The following is a 21,287-nucleotide window of genomic DNA, read 5'->3' as shown; positions in this document are numbered from 1 at the left end:
CCAATCGGTTGTGCAGCCAGACTTATTTGCCATACCTTTTGCCTCCTCCCTCTCAACCATACAATTTTTCATTCCCCATCAATCCACTGGGATTTAACTGTGTGTGTGTGTGCCAGCACGTTTCAAAGCTTGTGTCTGTGTGATTGAGAGGGAGGTTAAAGCGAGAAACCGACAGTGAATAAGAGTGCAAGCGTGATCCAGTGCTTGCTTGCTTTGTTTACTGTTGTAAGTTGTACTTATCTGTGGCATACGTGGCCACTTGCTGTTGTATTTCTGTTAGTGCTCTGCCCAGGCGGGGAGTGGAGGTGGTCACTGAGCAGTGGAGATCAGATCATGGAGTAATACAGCCCCAAAGCCCCTCTGTCACGACATCTGTGAGACCCAGTGCTGCACGTGCCCACCCCAAAATTGTTGGCATGCCTTCCAAAGTCTCTCAGTGAAATTGCTTCCTAATACGTAAACCATCATCCCAGTTAATGTTTGTTGATGTTTTGTAAAATAATATATAATAATAATATATGCCATTTAACATGTCATAGACTTGGGTAGCTGGGCTACAGCCCTAAGGCATCTATCTTGTATGTGTGACACCCTAATCATCTGCATTCACATGGAAATGTCTGCCTCCAGCGTTATTTGACTAACCGCAAAAAAAAAAAAAAGTAGAAAGTAATGAACTTTAAAATGCATTTTGTTCCACCCCCAAAGACTGTCTGTTTGTTAGGTTAGCAGGTATCAGTGTTTTAAAGTTATTTCACTGTCCCATGGTAGCTGCAACAACCCCCTCTGGATATTGCAGGGATCCATCACCTCATATTTATCCTCATGTTCCTTCAAGGTCTTCTCATAGGGGATTTTCCCACATAGTCCTCTTTAAAAGAACAGATATCATATGTCTCATGTTGTCTTCTCACACTTCAAACCCCACAATCTCTTAGCCCATAGATCACATTTCAAACAAATAATCTGAACATAACTCCACACACATTTTGGTATTTCTGTGCATCCTTGACAAGGGCTAAAATCAATATCCCAAAACGATATCCAAAAACAACACGAGATGTGCAGTAGTCTAGTGTGTGGTGTGGGAATTTTGGTGTTGACATTGCCCTAAAAAATGGAACCGGACTGTCGGATTTCTAGAGAACCGAACTCAGACCACCTTTCGAGATGGTCTCCGGTCGCTTCAGGGACTCTTTTGAGGGGCCCGAGTTCCTTTGAAGTGTTCACTCTGCACCAAAATTAAGTGAACTGCACTGAATTTTTTTGTTGTTGCTAAAAGGGACCAAGTATGAAAAAATCCTTAGGAGCTCTCAACACACACACACACACACACACACACACACACACACACACACACACACACACACACACACACACACACACACACACACACACACACACACACACTAACCCTCTCCCCTCGATGGAAACATTTGTTTGATCTCATTAAGAGATTTCCTCATGGCTTTTGTCATTGTGGCAGGGATGAGGACCCCCTGTGTTGATCTTTAACACCCTGTGGTATTTGTTGCACACACACGTTTTAGAAACATTCAGAATCCAAGAGGTTGAATGTTTTTTGTAATTTTGTTTATCCTGACACTCGTCCACATTGATCTTAGCTTGAGCACTGTTTATCAGGATGCATCCAGGATCCTTCTGAACGAGACCTCAACAAGAACAGTGGTTCTCTCTGCCGCAACTTCCACCCCTTCTCTTCCCGTATTTTTTAATCTCTCCTTTACATCCCTAATCTCATTTGCAGGATCATCCATGTTTTTGTTTTCCTGTGGGGGGGGGGGGGGGTTTGTTCCTGAACACTGTTGTCTTTTAGGGTGTTTTTACACATTTTGAGCAGTAGTGAACTAAAACTCCTAAAACAAATACGTGCCCATGCACAAAATGTGTTTCTTGGACAAAAAAATGTGGTGTTCTATGCGTTCCCAGGTGCGGATAGTGTTCAAACTAGTCCAACCAAACTAAAGGGGATTGTTTGAAATGGTTGTTTTAGGTTTCACTGGAACTGAATAGTCTGTCGTAGATTTCATAACTTTTGAATTAAAAATGTTACGCTGATGGTGCCTCAAGCCCTACATAGTACAACTAAACACTGTGTTACTACAGCAGAAGCAATGAGAGCACCTGACTTCACTCAGTGGAGAATAGACTAAGAATGGATCATTTAAACAGGAAACATTTCTGTATTATTCATGCTCTTCAAACTGGAGTGGAAGGCAACCGGTCAGCCTTTGGAATGTATCTTGGTGGATTATTGTAGTAGTGAGAATGAAAAGAATAATTTCCTTTCTCATGAACTGGACTGCCAGTCTGAGAGAGACATCAGTAGAGCATGTTAAATCAGTGGAGTGATAAAGACTACCATGAACACAACTACTACCGATATTTACAATTTTTGCTGCCTTTTAAGCATTCAGTTAACACACACACACACACACACACACACACACGGACGCAGATGTTTAAGGCACTGCATCTCTGTGCAAAAGGCGTGACTACAGTCCCTGGTTTGAATCCAGGCTATAGTACATACGGCTGTGATTGGGAGTCCCATAGGGCGGTGCACAATTGGCCCAGCGTCGTCCAGGCCACCATTGTAAATAATAATTTGTTCTTAACTGGCTTGTAGTGCAACATCTGAAAAATAGCACACTTGGTAGTGTACCGGTGCTCGACCAGTTGGCAAAAGCCAAAATCACCCACGACAGAGAATGGTTGATTGTCAAGGACAATAATTTCCATTATCTTGGCTTTAATGGGTTTTGCCTTTTGAGTTGTCTCACTGAAATGTTCTTACTCTTTGAAATGACTGCTTGACTTGTTGACTGCTCGATCCACACAGCAGACATTGTGGGCGAGGTTAGGAATGCTGTGTTACACGTGTAACGCTACATTTTACGTGGCGTCATTACGTCACGTGCCTACATTATATAGGTCTGCACGGTAGCTTTGACATCGGTTTTTAACATCGGCTTTAAACTAGACATCTGGCCGATACCGATGTTGGTATTTTTAGCTATTATTGGCCGATTCCAATATGTTCACCGATATATCGTGCATCCCTACTGTTTGTTATTAAATACCTCTTCTTCCCTGTGCGCCGCTTTTACAGCAAGATGTGGAGACGTTTACAGACATCGAGAAACTCTACCTCTACCTTAAGTTGCCTTCTGGTCCCAGCAACAGTGAAAAAAGGTAATTGATCATTCTGTCATTTGATTGAACATAGTTTGTTTTGTGTCATGTCTAGATGCAGTTCCATGCCATTTGCACATGACTTAGCCTGTTGTTCATCTACCCCATTATCCATTAGCCTAGTAGCATAATATAGATGTTCTGCACCCTATCCTATCCCCACATGCTACAATGGTTGTCAACATTAGCTTGGACTGTGGTTAAGTCAAACTCTGCTCATTATGCCATACTCTCTCCCTTAGAGAGCAAGTAGGCTTTGGCTGTTTTTAAAAAATGAAAAAATAAATAATTGCGTTGATTGATTTGATATTGGACTACCAGTTAGGGGGGTGTGTGTGTGTTCAAACATTCTCTCTTCAATAGCAAATATGCTTTGGTGCTTTTGTTTTTTATTGTTGCGTTAGTTGATTTGATAATGATTTCCCACATGACTATCACCTGTGTGTGTTCTGATAGAAAGTCCTTACTTAATAACTTATTAATAACATCTTTCCTCAACCCTTCATGTTTGACCTTTTTGCAAAATATGTGTAGATTTATGCCCTGTCTTCTCTCTAATGTATATTTGATCTGTAACACACACACGCACACATACGCACTCTTAATTCCAAATGACCCAAGCCCCTACTCCCTAGGAATGTGTGCAGATCTGAGACGATTGGATATGTATTAGGCCTAAGGAATACTGTAATAGCTTTACTTCTGATAGGCTAAGAGGAATTTCCCCACATTGTTTGAACTTATCCAATCCTCTCATCTACAGAAGTGTCCAAACACACACTGCTCATTGATGTTGTCAATATCATACCTTGATTGAAAAGCAATGATCAATTCCTACTTGTTCTCCACATCTAATCCTCATCACCTCAACTCCCCAACACTCCACACGATGCCCATCAGGACTGAGAGAGGGTCTGCCAGTCCTGGAGAACTGTCATGGTACATAAACCTCTCTCACTTACAACATAGAGACATGGGGGTGATGTGTGTTGGTTGCGTTTGAAAAATGGGGCGGGAAAGGTAGATCCGACTGTAAATGTTTTTTTTTGTGATTGTATTGTAAATAACCTATTTTCTCCTGCTTTCTCTAGCAGTGATCAGAGCTCCATGTCATCAAGCCGCACTCAACAGATGCACGCGTTCAACTGGATTCGCAGTCACCTAGAGGAACACCCAGAAACCTCTCTGCCCAAACAGGAGGTCTATGATGAGTACAAGTGGGTATCTGACAGTGAGAAAGGGGAAATAGGGAAGTGTGAAGCCAATGGTGCTATGCCCAACTCGGGTCATTTTCAAAGCAATAGCACTGTTAAATACAAATAAAAAACTGTCACCCTGTTTTGATGTTCTGGAAAGGGATACCGGACCAATTTAAAAACATATAATACCTGCACTGTGTACAGGTATTTTAGGGAATTTGGGATACCTGATAGGTTAAATTCCATACCAGGTGTAAATGGATGGATTTACTTTTGAATTTGATTTCCATGAGTACTTGAATTCTAAGAGGTTTCACAAGAACAAGGTACACATTTGTATGGCCGTTTTATTTTATGACATGAGATACATGTTATGAAAGTACATAACATTTGGCATTTGGCTGTTACTAAATAAATAAGCCTTTAATACACACTGCCAGCTATGAAGGATCTACACACTGCCAGCTATGAAGGATCTACACACTGCCAGCTATGAAGGATCTACACACTGCCAGCTATGAAGGATCTACACACTGCCAGCTATGAAGGATCTACACACTGCCAGCTATGAAGGATCTACACACTGCCAGCTATGAAGGATCTACACACTGCCAGCTATGAAGGATCTACATACTGCCAGCCAAAGCACCAATATAAATAGATGCAGAAAGCATGGGAAAAGATGTGCACCATGTGTTGGTAACACTAGAACGGAAAGTCTGAAATGCTATGTGACTGTTACGTAACACGCAGTTTGACGTCCTCATTCATTGCAAATTAAAGTACTAATAATGTTTCTGATTTCTATGGGAACGTCTTCACCCAGATGTCACTGTTTTGATGTGACTGTCTTTTATTTGATATTTAACATAGTTTATTTGGTTTTACTGAGATTTCCAATACCTTGCTTATCTGAACCTTACTTCCCCTGTCCAACAAATGTTTACTGTCTGTGTCTGTCTGCCTCTTGTTTGTTTGTTTCAGGAGCTATTGTGACAATCTCTGCTACCACCCACTGAGTGCGGCGGACTTTGGAAAGATCATGAAAAATGTATTTCCAAACATGAAGGCACGTCGACTTGGCATGAGAGGCAAATCAAAATATCCTTCACTGGAATGGTTTGTAGCGAACAATCTGGCCTCTCTGGACTCTGGTCGCAGAACATCTGTTGTCTCAGTTCATGGAGCCTCTAAATATAGAACTGAAATTAAATCAAATAAAGCGGCCTCTGCCTGGAGAGTAGTATAGTAGGACAGAGACACTTAGGGGAATCACTGTGTTCTTGACCTTCAGGAAACAATTTGTGAAATGTCTTTTCAATGTCTTTTCCATGAGATCACGACTCTAGACTTGGCAAAGCTACAGTCTCCAATGAGATTAACGTCCGTTAAATTAGTAAAGTGACAAGTGACTTAGTTCTTATTTTGTTGTGGAGTTCAAAAAAAGAATAGCATAAAATACTTGCGTATGAATGCAGTTTTTATTTTCAATGCTGAGCCTTTCTGAAATAGACCTTGTTTTTATATGACTGTTGCAATAGCAACTGAAACTCAATATGAGCGCCCAAGTCAAATCATACCAAATCAGAACATCTTGAGCTGTGGCTTGCTTAGTAATCTATATCTCCCTTTTTTTAAATTAACTTTTTTCTGTTACCAAAGTTAATACACACTCTACAAAGGTACAAGTTAATTCAAGATCTTGGACCTATTTGTCTGTATTTTATCATTTGTTTTGTGTGAGAGAAAGTGAGTCATTCATAACTATGCTATACCTCTGAGTAGTTCTTTGCCTGGTTGTGTGGGACACCTCCTAAGTGTACACTCTCACACACCAGCATCTGATAAAAGTCTAGCTCTCACCACAAATCCACAGCGCCTTATTTTGGCAGTGGAGTTGGTCACATCTCCAAAGGTTGGAGGGGGAAGAGAAGGTTCAGTGGGAGTGTGAGGGGCTGAGGGATTAGTAGTGGAGGGACTAGTGACTGATGCTGACTGGGAGATAGGTTGCAGTTGTAAATTATAACTTTTCCTAACTGGGCCTACCTGCTTAAATAAAGGTGGAAAAAAATAATAATAATAGCCGTCTCAGCTTCGGGTGAGAAGGCTCTTCCTCAGATCTGTCTGTGAGTGACAACTGACCTTCTGCCCTGAGTCACTTTTCTTACCCTATCCTATGGGGCAATCCCAGTCTCTTATGGCTAGAATGGTCCCTGAAGCACTAATGCCCGGCTCTTTACAGACAAACAACCAACACATTTTAGCACCTCCATAAATTAACTCTTAAATATTTGACCGTTTAGTGTTTTTTGAACCTTAACCCCTGCTCACATACTGCTATAGTGGACTGAGGAAGAAAGCCTTTGTCCACATGCCAGCTTTACCCAACCTGGAGTTACATAAAACAGGGGACGGGGTAAGTTGTCTTTCTGCCTTCCTCTCTCAAGGTCTTTACCTTATTTAAATAGATTTTCAAGAAAATAAGTAAGAAATGTTTGCCTAACTGTAGTCCAACCATAACATAACTTTCATTAATTGAATGTGTTAAGAAAAGGACTACGTTTTGAGGCTTCATATTGAACTAAAAGTAATACAGGAATATGTACGACTATAATTCCTAACACCTGTACATGTGCCTATGTTATGCTTCAGTGTGAGGTGCTGGAGGCCTCAGGTCAGCTGTGCAGTGCGGACGAGGAGGTGCGCTCTGCGGCCTGTGGCCTGGTGTGTGAATGGGCCCAGAAGGTGCTGAGCCGCCAGTTTGATGCTGTGGAGGACCTGGCTCGCTTCCTCCTCAACAGCCACTATATCGGCACCAAGTCTGTGGCAGCCCTCACGGTCATGACTGGTACACCAACAGGTGACAATACAGTGCATCCGCAAAGTATTCAGACCCTTTGAATTTTTCCACATTTTGTTACGTTACAGCCTAATTTTAAAATGACAAAGCAAAAACAGGTTTTTAAGGCTTTTTTGCAAATGTATTAACAAATAAATAAAACTGATTACATAAGTATTCAAACCTTTTACATAGTACTTTGTTGAATCACATTTTGGCAGTAATCACAGCCTCGAGTCTTCTTGGATATGATGCTACAAGCTTGCCACACCTTTATTTGGAGAGTTTATCCCATTCTTCTCTGCAGATCCTCTCAAGCTCTGTCAGGTTGAATGGGGAGCTTCGCTGCAATGCTATTTTCAGGTCTCCAGAGATGTTTGATCGGGTTCAAGTCCGTGCTCTGGCTGGGTCACACAAGGACCTTAAGAGACCTGTCCCAAAGCCACTCCTGTGATGTCTTTGCTGTGTGCTTAGGGTCGTTGTACTGTTGAAAGGTGAACCTTCGGCCCAGTCTGAGGTCCTGAGCGCTCTGGAGCAGGTTTTTATCAAGGATCTCTTTACTTTGCGCCGTTCATTGTTCCCTCAATGCTAAATACTTATGTAAATAAGGTATTTCTAATTTTTTTATTTTTAATACATTTCCAAAAATGTATATAAACCTGTTTTTGCTATGCCATTTTAGAAAAGGGCTGTAACGTAACAAAATATGTGAAAAGTTAACGGCTCTGAATACTGTCAGTGTGCACTGTAAGTCAAACTTCACTTGTCCTTTCACTGCCTCATGTATGGTGAACAGTGAAATGTTTCCATCTAGTGGCAGATTTTTCTCAATGACCTGCTGTAGTGCATTTACATACCACCTCATGTCAGTCCCTAAAAGCCATCCCATTAGGTACAGATGTCAATTCAACGTCTATTCCACATTGGTTCAACAACATTTCATTGAAATGATGTGGAAACATCATTGATTCAACCAGTTTGTGCCCAGTGGGATAGTTATGCTTTCTACAAAATAGAAGCTGCTCTGTCTAGGAGGACCGTGACAATTTGTTAACTCAAAATATGTGTTAACCTGTTTCTGTCTCCTCCCTTTAGGAGTTAAAACGCCACTGCCATCCACAGCATTCGCACCAACAGCTGAAGCCCACTCCTTCCAGTCCCAAGTGAAGACCCTGCCCTCTCCCTCCATCGATGCCAAGCAGCAGCTCCAGCGGAAGATCCAGAAGAAGCAGCAGGAGCAGATGCTGCACTCCCCCCTCCCCGGAGAGGCTCAGTCTAGGCGGGCTGACGGGGGCACGCCTGGGGTCGGCTCCATTACCTGTAGAAGCCCAGCCCTGCTCTCCCCACATCCCACCATTGGCATTATGGTAGCTGCAGTCCCCAGCCCCATCACGGTAAGCCAAGCTTGTATTCTACTTCTGTGTTTGTCTAAGCTTACTCAATATATCCCACTGTCTTTGCAGTGTTCCTGTTACTCATCTATACAAGCAATAACTTTGTGTTGCCTATATCACATGTGCAACAGAAGCTATTCATAACTGGAGTTATGAAAGTGTTGCATACTTTTACAGTTGACGTTGGAAGTTTACATACACTTAGGTTGGAGTCATTAAAACTTGTTTTTCAACCACTCCACAAGTTTCTTGTTAACAAACTATAGTTTTGGCAAGTCGGTTAGGACTAGAGGTCGGCCGATTATGATTTTTCAACGCCGATACCGATTAATTGGCTGTATTTTATTTATTTATCTGTAATAATGACAATTACAACAATACTGAATGAACACTTATTTTAACTTAATATAATACATCAATAAAAATCCATTTAGCCTCAAATAAATAATGAAACATGTTCAATTTGGTTTAAATAATGCAAAAAAAAAAAGTGTTGGAGAAGTAAAAGTGCAATATGTGCCATGTAAAAAAGCTAACGTTTGAGTTCCTTGCTCAGAACATGAGAACATATGAAAGTTGGTGGTTCCTTTTAACATGAGACTTCAATATTCCAAGGTAAGAGGTTTTAGGATGGAGTTAATATAGTATTTCTAGGACTATTTCTCTCTCTACCATTTGTATTTCATATACCTTTGACTATTGGATGTTCTTATAGGCACTATAGTATTGCCAGTGTAACAGTATAGCTTCCGTTCCAAATCATAGACTTAATTATAACATAACAATTAGAAATACAAGCCGTTGGTCATTAATATGGTCGAATCCGGAAACTATCATTTCGAAAACAAAACGTTTATTATTTCAGTGAAATACGGAACCGTTCGGTATTTTATCTAACGGGTGGCATCCCTAAGTCTAAATATTATTGTTACACTGCACAACCTTCAATGTTATGTAATAATTACGTAAAATTCTGGCAAATTAGTTCACAATGAGCCAGGCTGCCCAAACTGTTGCATATACCCTGACTCTGCGTGCAATGAACATAAGGAAAGTGACACAATTGCACCTGGTTAATATTGCCTGCTAACCTAGATTTCTTTTAGCTAAATATGCAGGTTTAAAAAATATATACTTCTGTGTATTGATTTTAAGAAAGGCATGGGTGTTTATGGTTAGGTACAGTCGTCCAAAGAATGTGCTTTTTTCGCAAATGCGCTTTTGTTAAATCATCCCCCAGCGTTGCATCGATTATATGCAACGCAGGACATGCTAGATAAACTAGTAATATCATCAACCATGTGTAGTTATAACTAGTGATTATGATTGATTGTTTTTTATAAGATAAGTTTAATGCTAGCTAGCGACTTACCTTGGCTTCTACTGCATTCGCTTAACAGGCAGGCTCCTCGTGGAGTGCAATGAGAGGCAGGTGGTTAGAGTGTTGGACTAGTTAACTGTAAGGTTGCAAGATTGGATCCCCCGAGCTGACAAGGTGAAAATCTGTCGTTCTGCCCTTGAACAAGGCAGTTAACCGACCGTTCCTAGGCCGTCATTGGAAATGTTTTCTTAACTGACTTGCCTAGTTAAATAAAGGAATAAAATGTATTTATTTATTTTTATCGGCAAAATCGGCACCCAAAAATACAGATTTCCAATTGTTATGAAAACTTGATATCGGCCCTAATTGATTGGCCATTCCGATTAATCGGCCGACCTCTAGTTAGTTGCATGACACAAGTAATTTTCCCAACAATTGTTTGCAGACAGATTATTTCACTTATAATTCACTTTATCACAATTCCAGTGGGTCAGAAGTTTACATACACTAAGTTGACTGTGCCTTTAAACGGCTTGGAATATTCCAGAAAATTATGTCATGGCTTTAGAAGCTTCTGATAGGCTAATTGACATCATTTGAGTCAATTGGAGGTGTACCTGTAGATGTATTTCAAGGCCTACCTTCAAACTCAGTGCTTCTTTGCTTGACATCATGGGAAAATCAAAAGAAAGACCTCAGAAAATAAATTGTAGACTTCCACAAGTCTGGTTCATCCTTGGAAGCAATTTCCAAATGCCTGAAGGTACCACGTTCATCTGTACCAACAATAGTATGCAAGTATAAACACCATGAGACCACGCAGCCGTCATACCGCTCAGGAAGGAGACACGTTCTGTCTCCTAGAGATGAACGTACTTTGGTGCGAAAAGTGAAAATCAGTCCCAGAACAACAAAGGACCTTGTGAAGATGCTGGAGGAAACAAGAAAAAAAGTATCTATATCCACAGTAAAACGAGTCCTATATCGACATAACCTGAAAGGCCGCTCAGCAAGGAAGAAGCCACTGCTCCAAAACCGCCATTAAAAAAAGCCAGACTACGGTTTGTGACTGCATGTGGGTACAAAGATCATACTTTTTGGAGAAATGTCCTCTGGTCTGATGAAACAAAAATATAACTGTTTGGCCATAATGACCTTCATTATGTTTGGCGATAAAAGGGGTGTCTTGCAAGCCAAAGAACACCATCCCAACCGTGAAGAACGGGGGTGGCAGCATCATGTTGTGGGGGTGCTTTGATGCAGGAAGGACTGGTGCACTTCACAAAATAGATGGTATCATGAGGGAGGATAATTATGTGGATATATTGAAGCAACATCTCAAGACATCAGTCAGGAAGTTAAAGCTTGGTAGCAAATGGGTCTTCCAAATGGACAATGACCCCAAGCATACTCCCAACGTTGTGGAAAACCGGCTTAAGGACAACAAATTCAAGGTAATGGAGTGTGTATCACAAAGCCCTGACCTCAATCTTACAGAACAGTTGTGGGTAGAACTGAAAAAGCATGTGGGAACATGGAGGCCTACAAACCTGACTCAGCTACCCCAGCTCTGTCAGGAGGAATGGGATAAAATTCACCCATCTTATTGTGGGAAGCTTGTAGAAGGCTACCTGAAACGTTTGACCCAAGTTAAACAATTTAAAGGCAGCTACCAAATACTAATTGAGTGTATGTAAACTTCTGACCCACTGGGAATGATGAAAGAAATAAAAGCTGAAATCATTTTCTCTGCTATTATTCTGACATTTCACATTCTTAAAATAAAGTGATTATCCTAACGGACCTAGAACAGGGAATTTTTACTCGGATTAAATGTCAGGAATTGTGAAAAACTGAGTTTAAATGTATTTGGCTAAGATGTATGTAAACTTCTGACTTCAACTGTGCATCTTATTAACACTTTTTTGTGTCATGTTTTTCTATGCTGTATATGCAGGTACAAAGGAGCAGGCAGCTGATGTCCCCCAGTCCTGTGGGAACATCGGAGGGCAAGATTCTGCCTGTCAACTTCCAAGTGTTGACCCAGTCAATGCAGCCTGTCAAGTGTCCCAAGACCCCTCAGAATATCCCAGCCAGCCCTGTGGGGGACCGCTCTGCCCGCCACCGCTATGCCCAGATCCTGCCTAAACCCTCAGCCACCAGCGCCATCACCCTGCGCTCTCCCCCCACCCTACTCATCACCAACAGCCCCATCAAGACCGTGATGCAGCCCACACCCCACATCAGCTCTGTCAATGTGGTCAAGATGACCACCATATCCCTGGCTCCCAACTGCAGCACTACAACAACTTTAACAAACACCACCTTAAGGCCTGCCTCTGCTGGCATGGGCAGCACTGTAGCCCTGGAGGAGAGCAGACCCAGCCCACGGGCCAGGAGTGGCTCTGCAGCCCCCATCCTGTCCCCCTTAGCCAGGTCAGGCTGGGCCACCACCACCCCTACCATCGACATCAAGATGATTGAGGGTGAAACCATAAGTGAAGGCAGTCCGGCCCTGGGTGCTAGCAGGCTTACTATGAGTCAGGAAGCTGCAGGGGGCCAGAGGGCTGGAGGAGCTGTACCAAGGGCTGCCAGTGTGCCCATGCCTCACACTAAAGGCTCCCTGGGACTGGAGGCAATGGCTGGAACCAATTGCAATGGCAAGTCCTCTTTGTGCAACAACACTGTGGCAGCTACAGCTGGTAGCAATAATGACACCAATAACGAAAGTACTTTGTATTTGACGGTCTCCAATCAGAATACCAGCACCACTCTGTCACCCAATGGCGGTACTGTTGCCACATCACTCATCGCCTCCAAGAGCCCCAGGAAACGCACAGGCGTCGGCCCAGAGTCTTATCCCACGCCTGTCAAAAGGGTCTTCATCTCCCAGCAACCTCTTGGGGGCTCCGATGGTTACAGACATGGGATTGGTGCAGGAGTGAAGAAACTCCCCAGGGCAGGAACCCCGGTCAGACCTGAAAGTGCACCAGCCATTGGTAAAGTTACTGTGAAACTGAACTCCACTGTCCCAACTCGAATCCTGTCACTCTCTGATTCCCCCATCGGAACCAGAGGCTTCCAGACTGTTGTCAAGCCACAGAGCTCCGTGCAGAGAAGAGACACTCCGATCACCATGGACACTAGCAGCATCGGCAACGTTAGTGCCCCGGCTGGTCATGCACGAATTCAGCACCAGCAGCACATGACGGGTAACATGCAAGCCATGCCCAACAGCTCTGCCCTACTGGAGCAGTCTGCTGTGAGTGACCTGAGGAACACCATGTGGGTTGGGGGCCAGCTGGAGGGAGGTAAGCAACAACAGCAGCAAGCCTACGCCCAGCAGATCACAGACCACAAGCAGGCATCCACACAGGTCATGGAGCCCCTGGCCATGATGGGCCAGGCCCCAGCCTCTAGCCAGCTCTCCATGCAGACAGACATGGACTACTTCCATTTCAATGATGACGATATGACCCAGGACAGCATTGTGGAGGAGCTGGTGCAGATGGAGGAGCAGATGAAGCTCAACAGCAGTCTGCAGGCCTTCGGAGCTGACGTGACGCTGCAAGGCCATCAGTCTGTAATGCAGGGCAACATGATGTCCTCCAACCAGACAATGACCCCTTACTACCAATCAGTACACAGCAGCACCACCCCTGTCCAAACTCCCACCCCTACCCCAACTCCCACATCCACCTCTGAGATGATGGGAGGAGGCCAGGGCCTGACTAGGGAGAGCCCCTGCTCCCACATGGCCCCCACCACCCCAGTGGACAGTGCCCTGGGGAGCAGCCGACACACCCCCATCGGCACTCCACACTCCAACTGCAGCGGCAGCGTGCCCCCCAGCCCTGTGGAGTGCAGGAACCCCTTTGCCTTCACTCCCATTAACTCCAGCATTACAGGCTACCACGACGGCAGCATTGTCTCCAGCAGCCCCGTCAAGCCCATGCAGAGGCCCATGGCTACTCACCCAGACAAGGCCAAACTGGAGTGGATGAACAATGGTTACAACAAAAGCGGGGGGAACTCCATCAACGGCATCAGTATCCTCCCCAGCTATCAGGACCTGGTCGACGACCACTTCCGAAAGCCCCATGCCTTCGCCATCCCTGGCCAGTCCTATCAGTCTCAGACGAGGCACCACGACGGACACTACGGCCGCCTGACACCCATCTCTCCGGTGCAGCAGCAGGCAGCCAGTATGGCCAACCTGAACAAGCAGGAGAGCTTTGCTGTGCCCGCCCCTCTGGACAACAAGACCACCAGTACATCTTCAGCAGGCGGGACCTTCCGCTGTCGTAGTGTAAGCCCTGCCGTGTGCCAGCGAAACCTGAGTGGCAACCAGAGTGGCAACATCCCCCGAACAGTGGTGTCCCCCTTCACCTCCCCCGTGACCCCCGAGATGATCAACATCTTCGCCAACAGCCATGGGGATGTCAGCAGCATGGCACAGAGGAGCCAGTCTGTGCCTGTTAACGTGATGATGCAGACGGAGGTGCCGCCCACGCAGGGCCAGACCAACAGCAAAAAGATCACCAACGTGCTCCTGAGCAAGATGGACGGGGACAGTGACGACGCGGTGCGGGGCCTGGGTATCAACAACCTTCCGTCCAACTACACAGCCCGCATGAACCTCACCCACATCTTAGAAACCACTCCCAGCTTCCCCAGAAGTGCCAACCATCAGACTCTGATGACTTCCAACACTCAGAATGCGTACGAGTTTCAGAAGCCTGGTTACCTCATGAAGAACTCTAGGAACGAACAGATGATTCTCTCAGCAGGTGACAGCCAAGCACAATCGGCTACTGGAGAACAGCAGCATCAGCAGAGCCAGCCTATGCTGCTGGCCCAGAACCTTCAGCAGCAACAACAACAGCTGCAGCTAGATTTCAGCACCACCGTTAAAGACCTCTTAGCGGACGGCAGCCTTACTCCTGGCAATCAGCTTGTGGGACAGGTGTCAGAACTCAACCCTGTGGGGTCTGATTTTCGACTGACCTCTGATCTTTCCAGTAGCATCAATGACCTGAACAATTTGGACACAAACCTTCTGTTTGACCCCAATCAGCAGCAGGGACAATATGAAGACTCTACACTGGAAGAACTGAAGAATGATCCGCTGTTCCAGCAGATTTGCAGCGAGACTGCGAATTCCAATGGATTTGATTGGCTGGAAAGTAAAGACCAGCCCACAGTTGGGTTAATGGGTTAATATGGGCTCTGCTTTTATTTCATGAAGGTGAAATGGTTTGTTTATACCTATTGTTTTGTAAAAATCTTCTTTGTAATTATTCACATTGACATTGTATAGCACACTGCAACACTCGGGATACAATGACTTTTGTCCAGTCTAAGTGCCAGGCTGAACAGAAATGATCACACTTACAAATATGCTGGTTTTCTCTCACAGCTCAGCGCTGGTGCTGACTCATCCATTTCTTCCTCTTCAGACATCATAGTTATTCAAGACCATTCAAATCAAGACCGTAGAATAACAAGTATTTTTACATTTTCAGAAGGACAGGATATAAAGAGAGAGATGTTTAAGAGATCTCTATCTGTAGACTATCATTTTGGATAATGTTTTTGTTCAGGAGCTGTTGACTAAAACAAGAGGTTTGGCAAATAATTGGCAACTGTTCCTCCCTCTGTAAATTGTTTTACTTCCATTGAGGTAGATCCTGAAGATGGACTTTATCAGACAAATCATTTGGAATTGCTTTAGAAGCATACTGTTGTGCAAGAACGGTAAATGGGTTGTATGCTCACCTAATATGCCCCTGTACCTCTCAATTAAGAGTTGAGATACTTCGAGAGGGCATTTGCAGTAGCATGCACTGGTACTAATGTTTCAGGTGCAAGACAAATATACCAAAATCAATCGATGGTTAAAAAAAATCCCCCATAATCTGTAAATAAAAATGTTTTGTTGGTCTACTTAAAGAACCATGTTTTATATATTTCCACACTGGTTGGAATAATACTGTGAAAATGATAATGCCCTTTTAGTGTAGGAGCTGTTTGAAAAGAACGCCTAAAATTTCAGCCTGTGTAGGTGAGATGGAGTTTTGGCCTGCATGGTGACATCACCTGGCAGTATATGTATTTAATAGACCAATAAGAAAGAGTTCCAAACCTTCTGCCAATAACAGCTAGTTTTTAGGTTTCCCCTCCCTACTCAGTCCTAGCAAAATTCTTGCTTGAGAATTTGTTCTTTGCTAAGAACCTATTTTTATTACTTTTTGCCCATTTCTTTCAATTAAATCACAATAAGGTACTTCATTTTTACCCAGAAATAAATGATTTGATATTGAGATAAAAAAAACCCCGCTGTGTTCGACCTTTAACATACATTGTTTGCAATGATATTGAGGCAAACTAATTCCATTCTCTCAGAATTTGGATTTTTACAAGTAGGAAAACGGCAGCTGTTTGAAAAAGAATCTGTGTGACTACAGAATATTATTCAAACTATAGATTTAAAGGTCAAGATATACTGTCTGTATACTAAACTTGTCAGAAGATGTCGGATTGTCCGTTTTGCTGAAATGTTATGCAAACTTTACAAATAAGATATTGACCACTCAAATTGCAGTGTGCATGGTACAAAAAATGTAGGCTATTAAATCGAGATTTGAATGTACTATGTCTTTTCACCTTTTCAAATTTCCCCTCATGTCTCAGTAGTTAATGCACTTTGGGACATTGAAACTGAGCGCAGGTAGCTGAAGAACAACAGATGGTATCTGTTAATATTGTCATTTTGTAGGCTTGCTTCACCCACATTTTGCCCTGAATGCTGACATTATTACTGTAGTTGAGCTCCCCTGTCCTTCGTGTCGAAAGGATTGCTTTGTTTAGAATCGTATATGTTTATAAGAATTAAAACAATCATAATAAAGACCTGTAATGGGGATAGCTTGCACTTTAGTGACTGCAGAACTAAAGGAAATGGGCTTTAAGATGGAGCTCAAAGAACAGTTAAATATTGTATTTAAACCGTATAATGCAGAAGATGACCCTTTTCACCTCTGTCAAGTTTTTTTAAGACTTGTGTAGGGCACTCGTGGGGAGTTTTATTTACGTTCTTTGTGACTATATGGCGGGTATCATTTTAATTAACAGAAATATATTGATTTAAGTAAGGAAGTGGAGGAATATATGAATAGGAATTTACCCTTATAACACCCCTATACCAAAGTGTATTGACTGGAGATGACCCTGCCCTGTTTCAGTCGTGTATCTATTTGGGGGAAAATGACTATTCATTCTGGTTCTGATTTATTTTAACACTATGCATTTTTTACTTATCAAAGCGGCTGCTACTGTCAAAGTAGGTTACTGCAGGTTTATGTAAATGTGTGTCGTTTTTCCCTTAAAAAAAAATTGTTTCATGTTACATACATTCAGTAAAACATGTGGTGGATATGAAGTAATTCAGATTAAATTAAAGTTAGTTTAGTTTAATATTATGCCATTAGATATTCAAAGTCCTTCCTATAAAAAGGCACAAAAGTGCATATTTTACCGTCATACATCGAAAGCTATTCCCCTTACATTAGTCTAGATCCAGTAGAAAATACAGTATTCTGGAATACTGTAATACAGAATTACATAAACATTTGTATAAATTGTCATTTTCTTCCCCTTGAATAATGTTTTTGTTGAGTTCATTAATGCACTGCATTTTATTCTAACAGTGAAGGGACGTGTTTCACCTGGAAACAAAAAAAAGGCATTTCTTGGTAAAGTATGGGTCATCTATTACAGGTTTAAATGGCTTATAGTATAGTGAAGAACAGTGTGTGAATAAGGCGTGCAAATCATAAAGGGAATAGCTAATTGGCCAGATCCTGTGGTTTTTATGAGCTTTTAATCTTCTGAGCCTTATATCCATACCAAAGAGTAACTAATGAGAAAAAAAGCATTAAATAGGATTTTTTTTAGAAGTACCCACAAATAACCCTGACATCAGTCAAATACCTTTATATGGCCATTTGGAATTGTCCTTCTTTCAGGTGGGATGGTTGAAAATAATTTGAGGAAATTGTGAAACTGGCAACTGATCTGTAGCACTGGAAAACATGCTGAAAACCACACTACTGTTCTGGTTTATAAAAACCAATGTAGCAGGACAATATTGGGGTTAATTCAGTTGACTGTTGTAAGTGTTCCTCTCATTTTGAATCCCACAGTTTGTACATATGAAAGCTCTGACACTGTATTGTTATAACTTAAACTGGTTCTGTGCACCTGCACCCTCTGAAATGCTATATTGGTGATTTTGGATCAGGAGCCAGCTAAACTGTGCTTGTGTGTTTGGCCGCTGGCACCCTGCCCTTTCTTGTACAGATAATGCTGTGTTTGTTTTTTTCTTAGCTTGGTGTTTTTTTGTTTGCTTCCTGAGATTTATATTGGTCACCTTTTTACAGAAGACGTCTGCTTCGAGTGAGAAAATAGCATGGGTATTTACATTTTAAGTATTAGATATTACCAGGTTGCATAGCTATCTTTCTCTGACAGATTTTGTGCCCAGAACATTGCAATGGACATCGGAATGTCATGGTTAAAATTTCAACAAGCTTTGAAGGTTCATGTTATTGCACTAAACATTTAATGAACCAAGGCATTGGCACCTCTTTTAGGACAAATGCATTAATTGAAGCCACCCAAATATTTTTTTAAAGAGCTTAACTAAGTGAAAAAATAATTGAAATGTCAATCAAAAAAATATGAGAACGCTAATTGTCTTGTGTAGCAATGTACCTTAATCTCAATGAGACTTTTTTTTTACTTCATTCTCATGAGAATATGAAACTCCATTTAAAGAAACATTTAAACAGAAATATCGTCAAATAAATCATTCACCATGTTAATAAATTATATGTGTGCATGTTTGTAGAATTATATTGTACAGAGTATTTGTAACCACTTTGCTGTAATTCAGGATTGGTCCTGTCAATCGGAACAGAAAGGAATAGCGACTCACAAGTTACTTGCATTGTTTGATGTTTACTAATTCAGATTAATATTTGTTCTGTATGTTCAGGTTTTGAATACGTTCTGTTTATTTAGATGTTTTTACTTTTTTTATGTAACTCTGTGAAGATTTATTTTTTCTCTCCAGAAACAATTGAAAATAAGCACTGATGTTTGTACTTAAATGAAGACAAACCCTGTCTGTTCTTTAAGTGCACAGGGGCAGCTGAGTCCTGTACTTTTCACAGACCTGGTAAAAAGTCCCTTTAACCCTTGTTGTTGTCTAGTGTACAGCAGACCGTAGAGTAATTTGATAAAGTTGCTTTAGCGTTTCAGCAAAGTTTCTTCTGTCTTTTTTTAATTGAATGTGCTCAAGGATGTTGAGATTTTTTTAAGGGTTTTTAAAACCAATAAAGTTTTTTAAAGTACTTGAATATCTTGGTTTCAATTGTTGTTTTTCCACTCTGTGCATTTACATTACCTTCACTTAGCTAGAATCTTCTGGTTTGGTCCCACAAAGGTTTTATCCCCAGAGCTGTGATGATTAAAATAAATATGTATTTACTTTACTGTTAATCTCACTTTTGTTTTCAGTGTCCTTTTCCTCACCGTAGCTTAAGTTATTCAATATGAAGCTAAAAAGAAATGGTGTGCCAAACACCACGTTCCATAGATCCTATATCTATTCTGGTTGATTAAGTCACATGAGTGTGGAAGACCATGGTTTGAACTGATCTTCTCAAATCCTGTTCCATAGGGGTTATTGAAAATGTTACAGTACCACAAAAGGAATGAAACCGAACTTGTGGGAAGTGTATTCACAATTTCCAATTATGTTATTTGTACGTTTTAGCATTTTTGATGTGAATGTGGTGATGATGTTCCAGAGAGTGGCTAATCTGTATACAGCCTGATGCAGCTCATGATAGAACAATTATGCACATTTGGCATCATTTGCACCATCTGTCTGAGATATCAAGCCTGCTGATAAGAGCTGGCTAGTAGAAGAGCAGGAAAAAATGTCTGCTTCTAGTCTTTGTAAATTGCTTATAGCTCCAATGCTAATTCATGAGCTACGATCCCTTATTGATGTCACTTGTTAAATCCACTTCAATCAGTGTAGATGAAGGGGAGGAGACATGTTAAAGAAGGATTTTTAAGCCTTGAGACAATTGAGACATGGTTTGTGTGCCATTCAGAGGGTGAATTGGCAAGACAAAAGATTTAAGTGCCTTTGAACAGGGTATGTTAATAGGTGCCAGGCGCACCAGTTTGAGTATCAACAACTGCAATGCTGCTGGGTTTTCACACTCAACAATTTCCCATGTGTATCAAGAATGGTCCATCACCCACAGGACATCCAGCCAACTTGACACAACTGTGGAAAGCATTGGAGTCAACATGGGCCAGTATCCCTGTAGAATGCTTTCGACACCTTGTAGAGTCCATGCCCTGACAAATTGAGGTTGTCCTGAGGGCAAAAGGAGGTGCAACTCAATATTAGGAAGGTGTTCCTAATGTTTTGTACACTCAGTGTAGTTCTATTGTAAAAATGGTGAGAGGAGATTACCATTTGGCTTAAAGAGCTTGTCTGCAAAAACATTCTCCAAATTAAAATGTTCTGTTGGTGAGAATGTTCCATTATGTAATGAACCAACTTGAACAGATTAATGTGCAACAGCAAACTGTGTAATTGGTCTGGTAAATACAATGTCCCACTCCATTGTCTGTTTTTGGAGTTGTTAACTAGCTCATACTGAACTAAGAATCTTCTCAAATTCCCAATGATGTGGTAGTTCAGTGATTTTGTAAATGTGTGGTAATTGAGGGAGAACAGCTGAATCAAGGCTTGAACCCAGGGCAAGTGAACTACCTCTCCAAAAAGCCCAAGATCTTTTGGTAGAGGACATATCCTCCCATTTATTATACAGTGCACTCATTGTACTCCCTTCTAAACAGAAACGGGCTGAAGTTGAGAGCTAATGTTACATTTTACAATGCTGTCGCCTTGATTTGATCAAGATGATCATTGTAGAACACTATTGCTGAATTTAAAAAGTATAGTCCAAGTCCAATACTTTTTACTGATTTTTAATTTCTTGACTTTTTGTACAGGTTCCAGCGAGGGACGGCATGAACAAAAATACTTCTAAGCAAGGTCAGTTGGATCAGGTATCTTTGAATGTGAACAACATCCTTTCGTCCATCTCATGGGATGTGGATTAACCTGTGTGTCATTCAACTGGTTTCCTAAATTATGATAACGAAGTAATGCTTGTCTCAAGGTAACCCATTCATAGATGCTAACTACCTTTAGCTCCTATTGACGA

General features: G+C 41.9%; 1 protein-coding gene across 3 annotated transcripts in view; it reads left to right on the top strand.

The window, feature by feature from the left end:
* Positions 1-19,526, top strand: part of LOC124035719 (DNA-binding protein RFX7-like) — a 35,128-nt gene extending 15,602 nt beyond the window's left edge. Inside the window, exons 3-10 of one of the 3 annotated variants that reach the window (XM_046349322.1) lie at positions 3,134-3,216; positions 4,117-4,155; positions 4,311-4,433; positions 5,400-5,516; positions 6,747-6,831; positions 7,068-7,275; positions 8,350-8,648; positions 11,927-19,526. In XM_046349322.1, the coding sequence (XP_046205278.1) occupies positions 3,134-3,216; positions 4,117-4,155; positions 4,311-4,433; positions 5,400-5,516; positions 6,747-6,831; positions 7,068-7,275; positions 8,350-8,648; positions 11,927-15,190 (4,218 nt within the window). In that variant the 3' untranslated portion in view covers positions 15,191-19,526. Of the gene's footprint in view, positions 1-3,133; positions 3,217-4,116; positions 4,156-4,307; positions 4,434-5,399; positions 5,517-6,746; positions 6,832-7,067; positions 7,276-8,349; positions 8,649-11,926 lie in introns of all 3 variants that reach the window. The other 2 variants (XM_046349323.1, XM_046349321.1) reach the window with 2 other exon arrangements.
* The last annotated feature ends 1,761 nt before the right edge of the window (positions 19,527-21,287 follow it).

The sequence above is a fragment of the Oncorhynchus gorbuscha genome, linkage group LG05 (genome assembly GCF_021184085.1).
Source record: "Oncorhynchus gorbuscha isolate QuinsamMale2020 ecotype Even-year linkage group LG05, OgorEven_v1.0, whole genome shotgun sequence".
Classification (NCBI taxonomy): Eukaryota; Metazoa; Chordata; class Actinopteri; order Salmoniformes; family Salmonidae; genus Oncorhynchus; species Oncorhynchus gorbuscha.
Note: the sequence above shows the minus strand (reverse complement) of the source record. Positions and strands in the feature narration are given on the sequence as shown.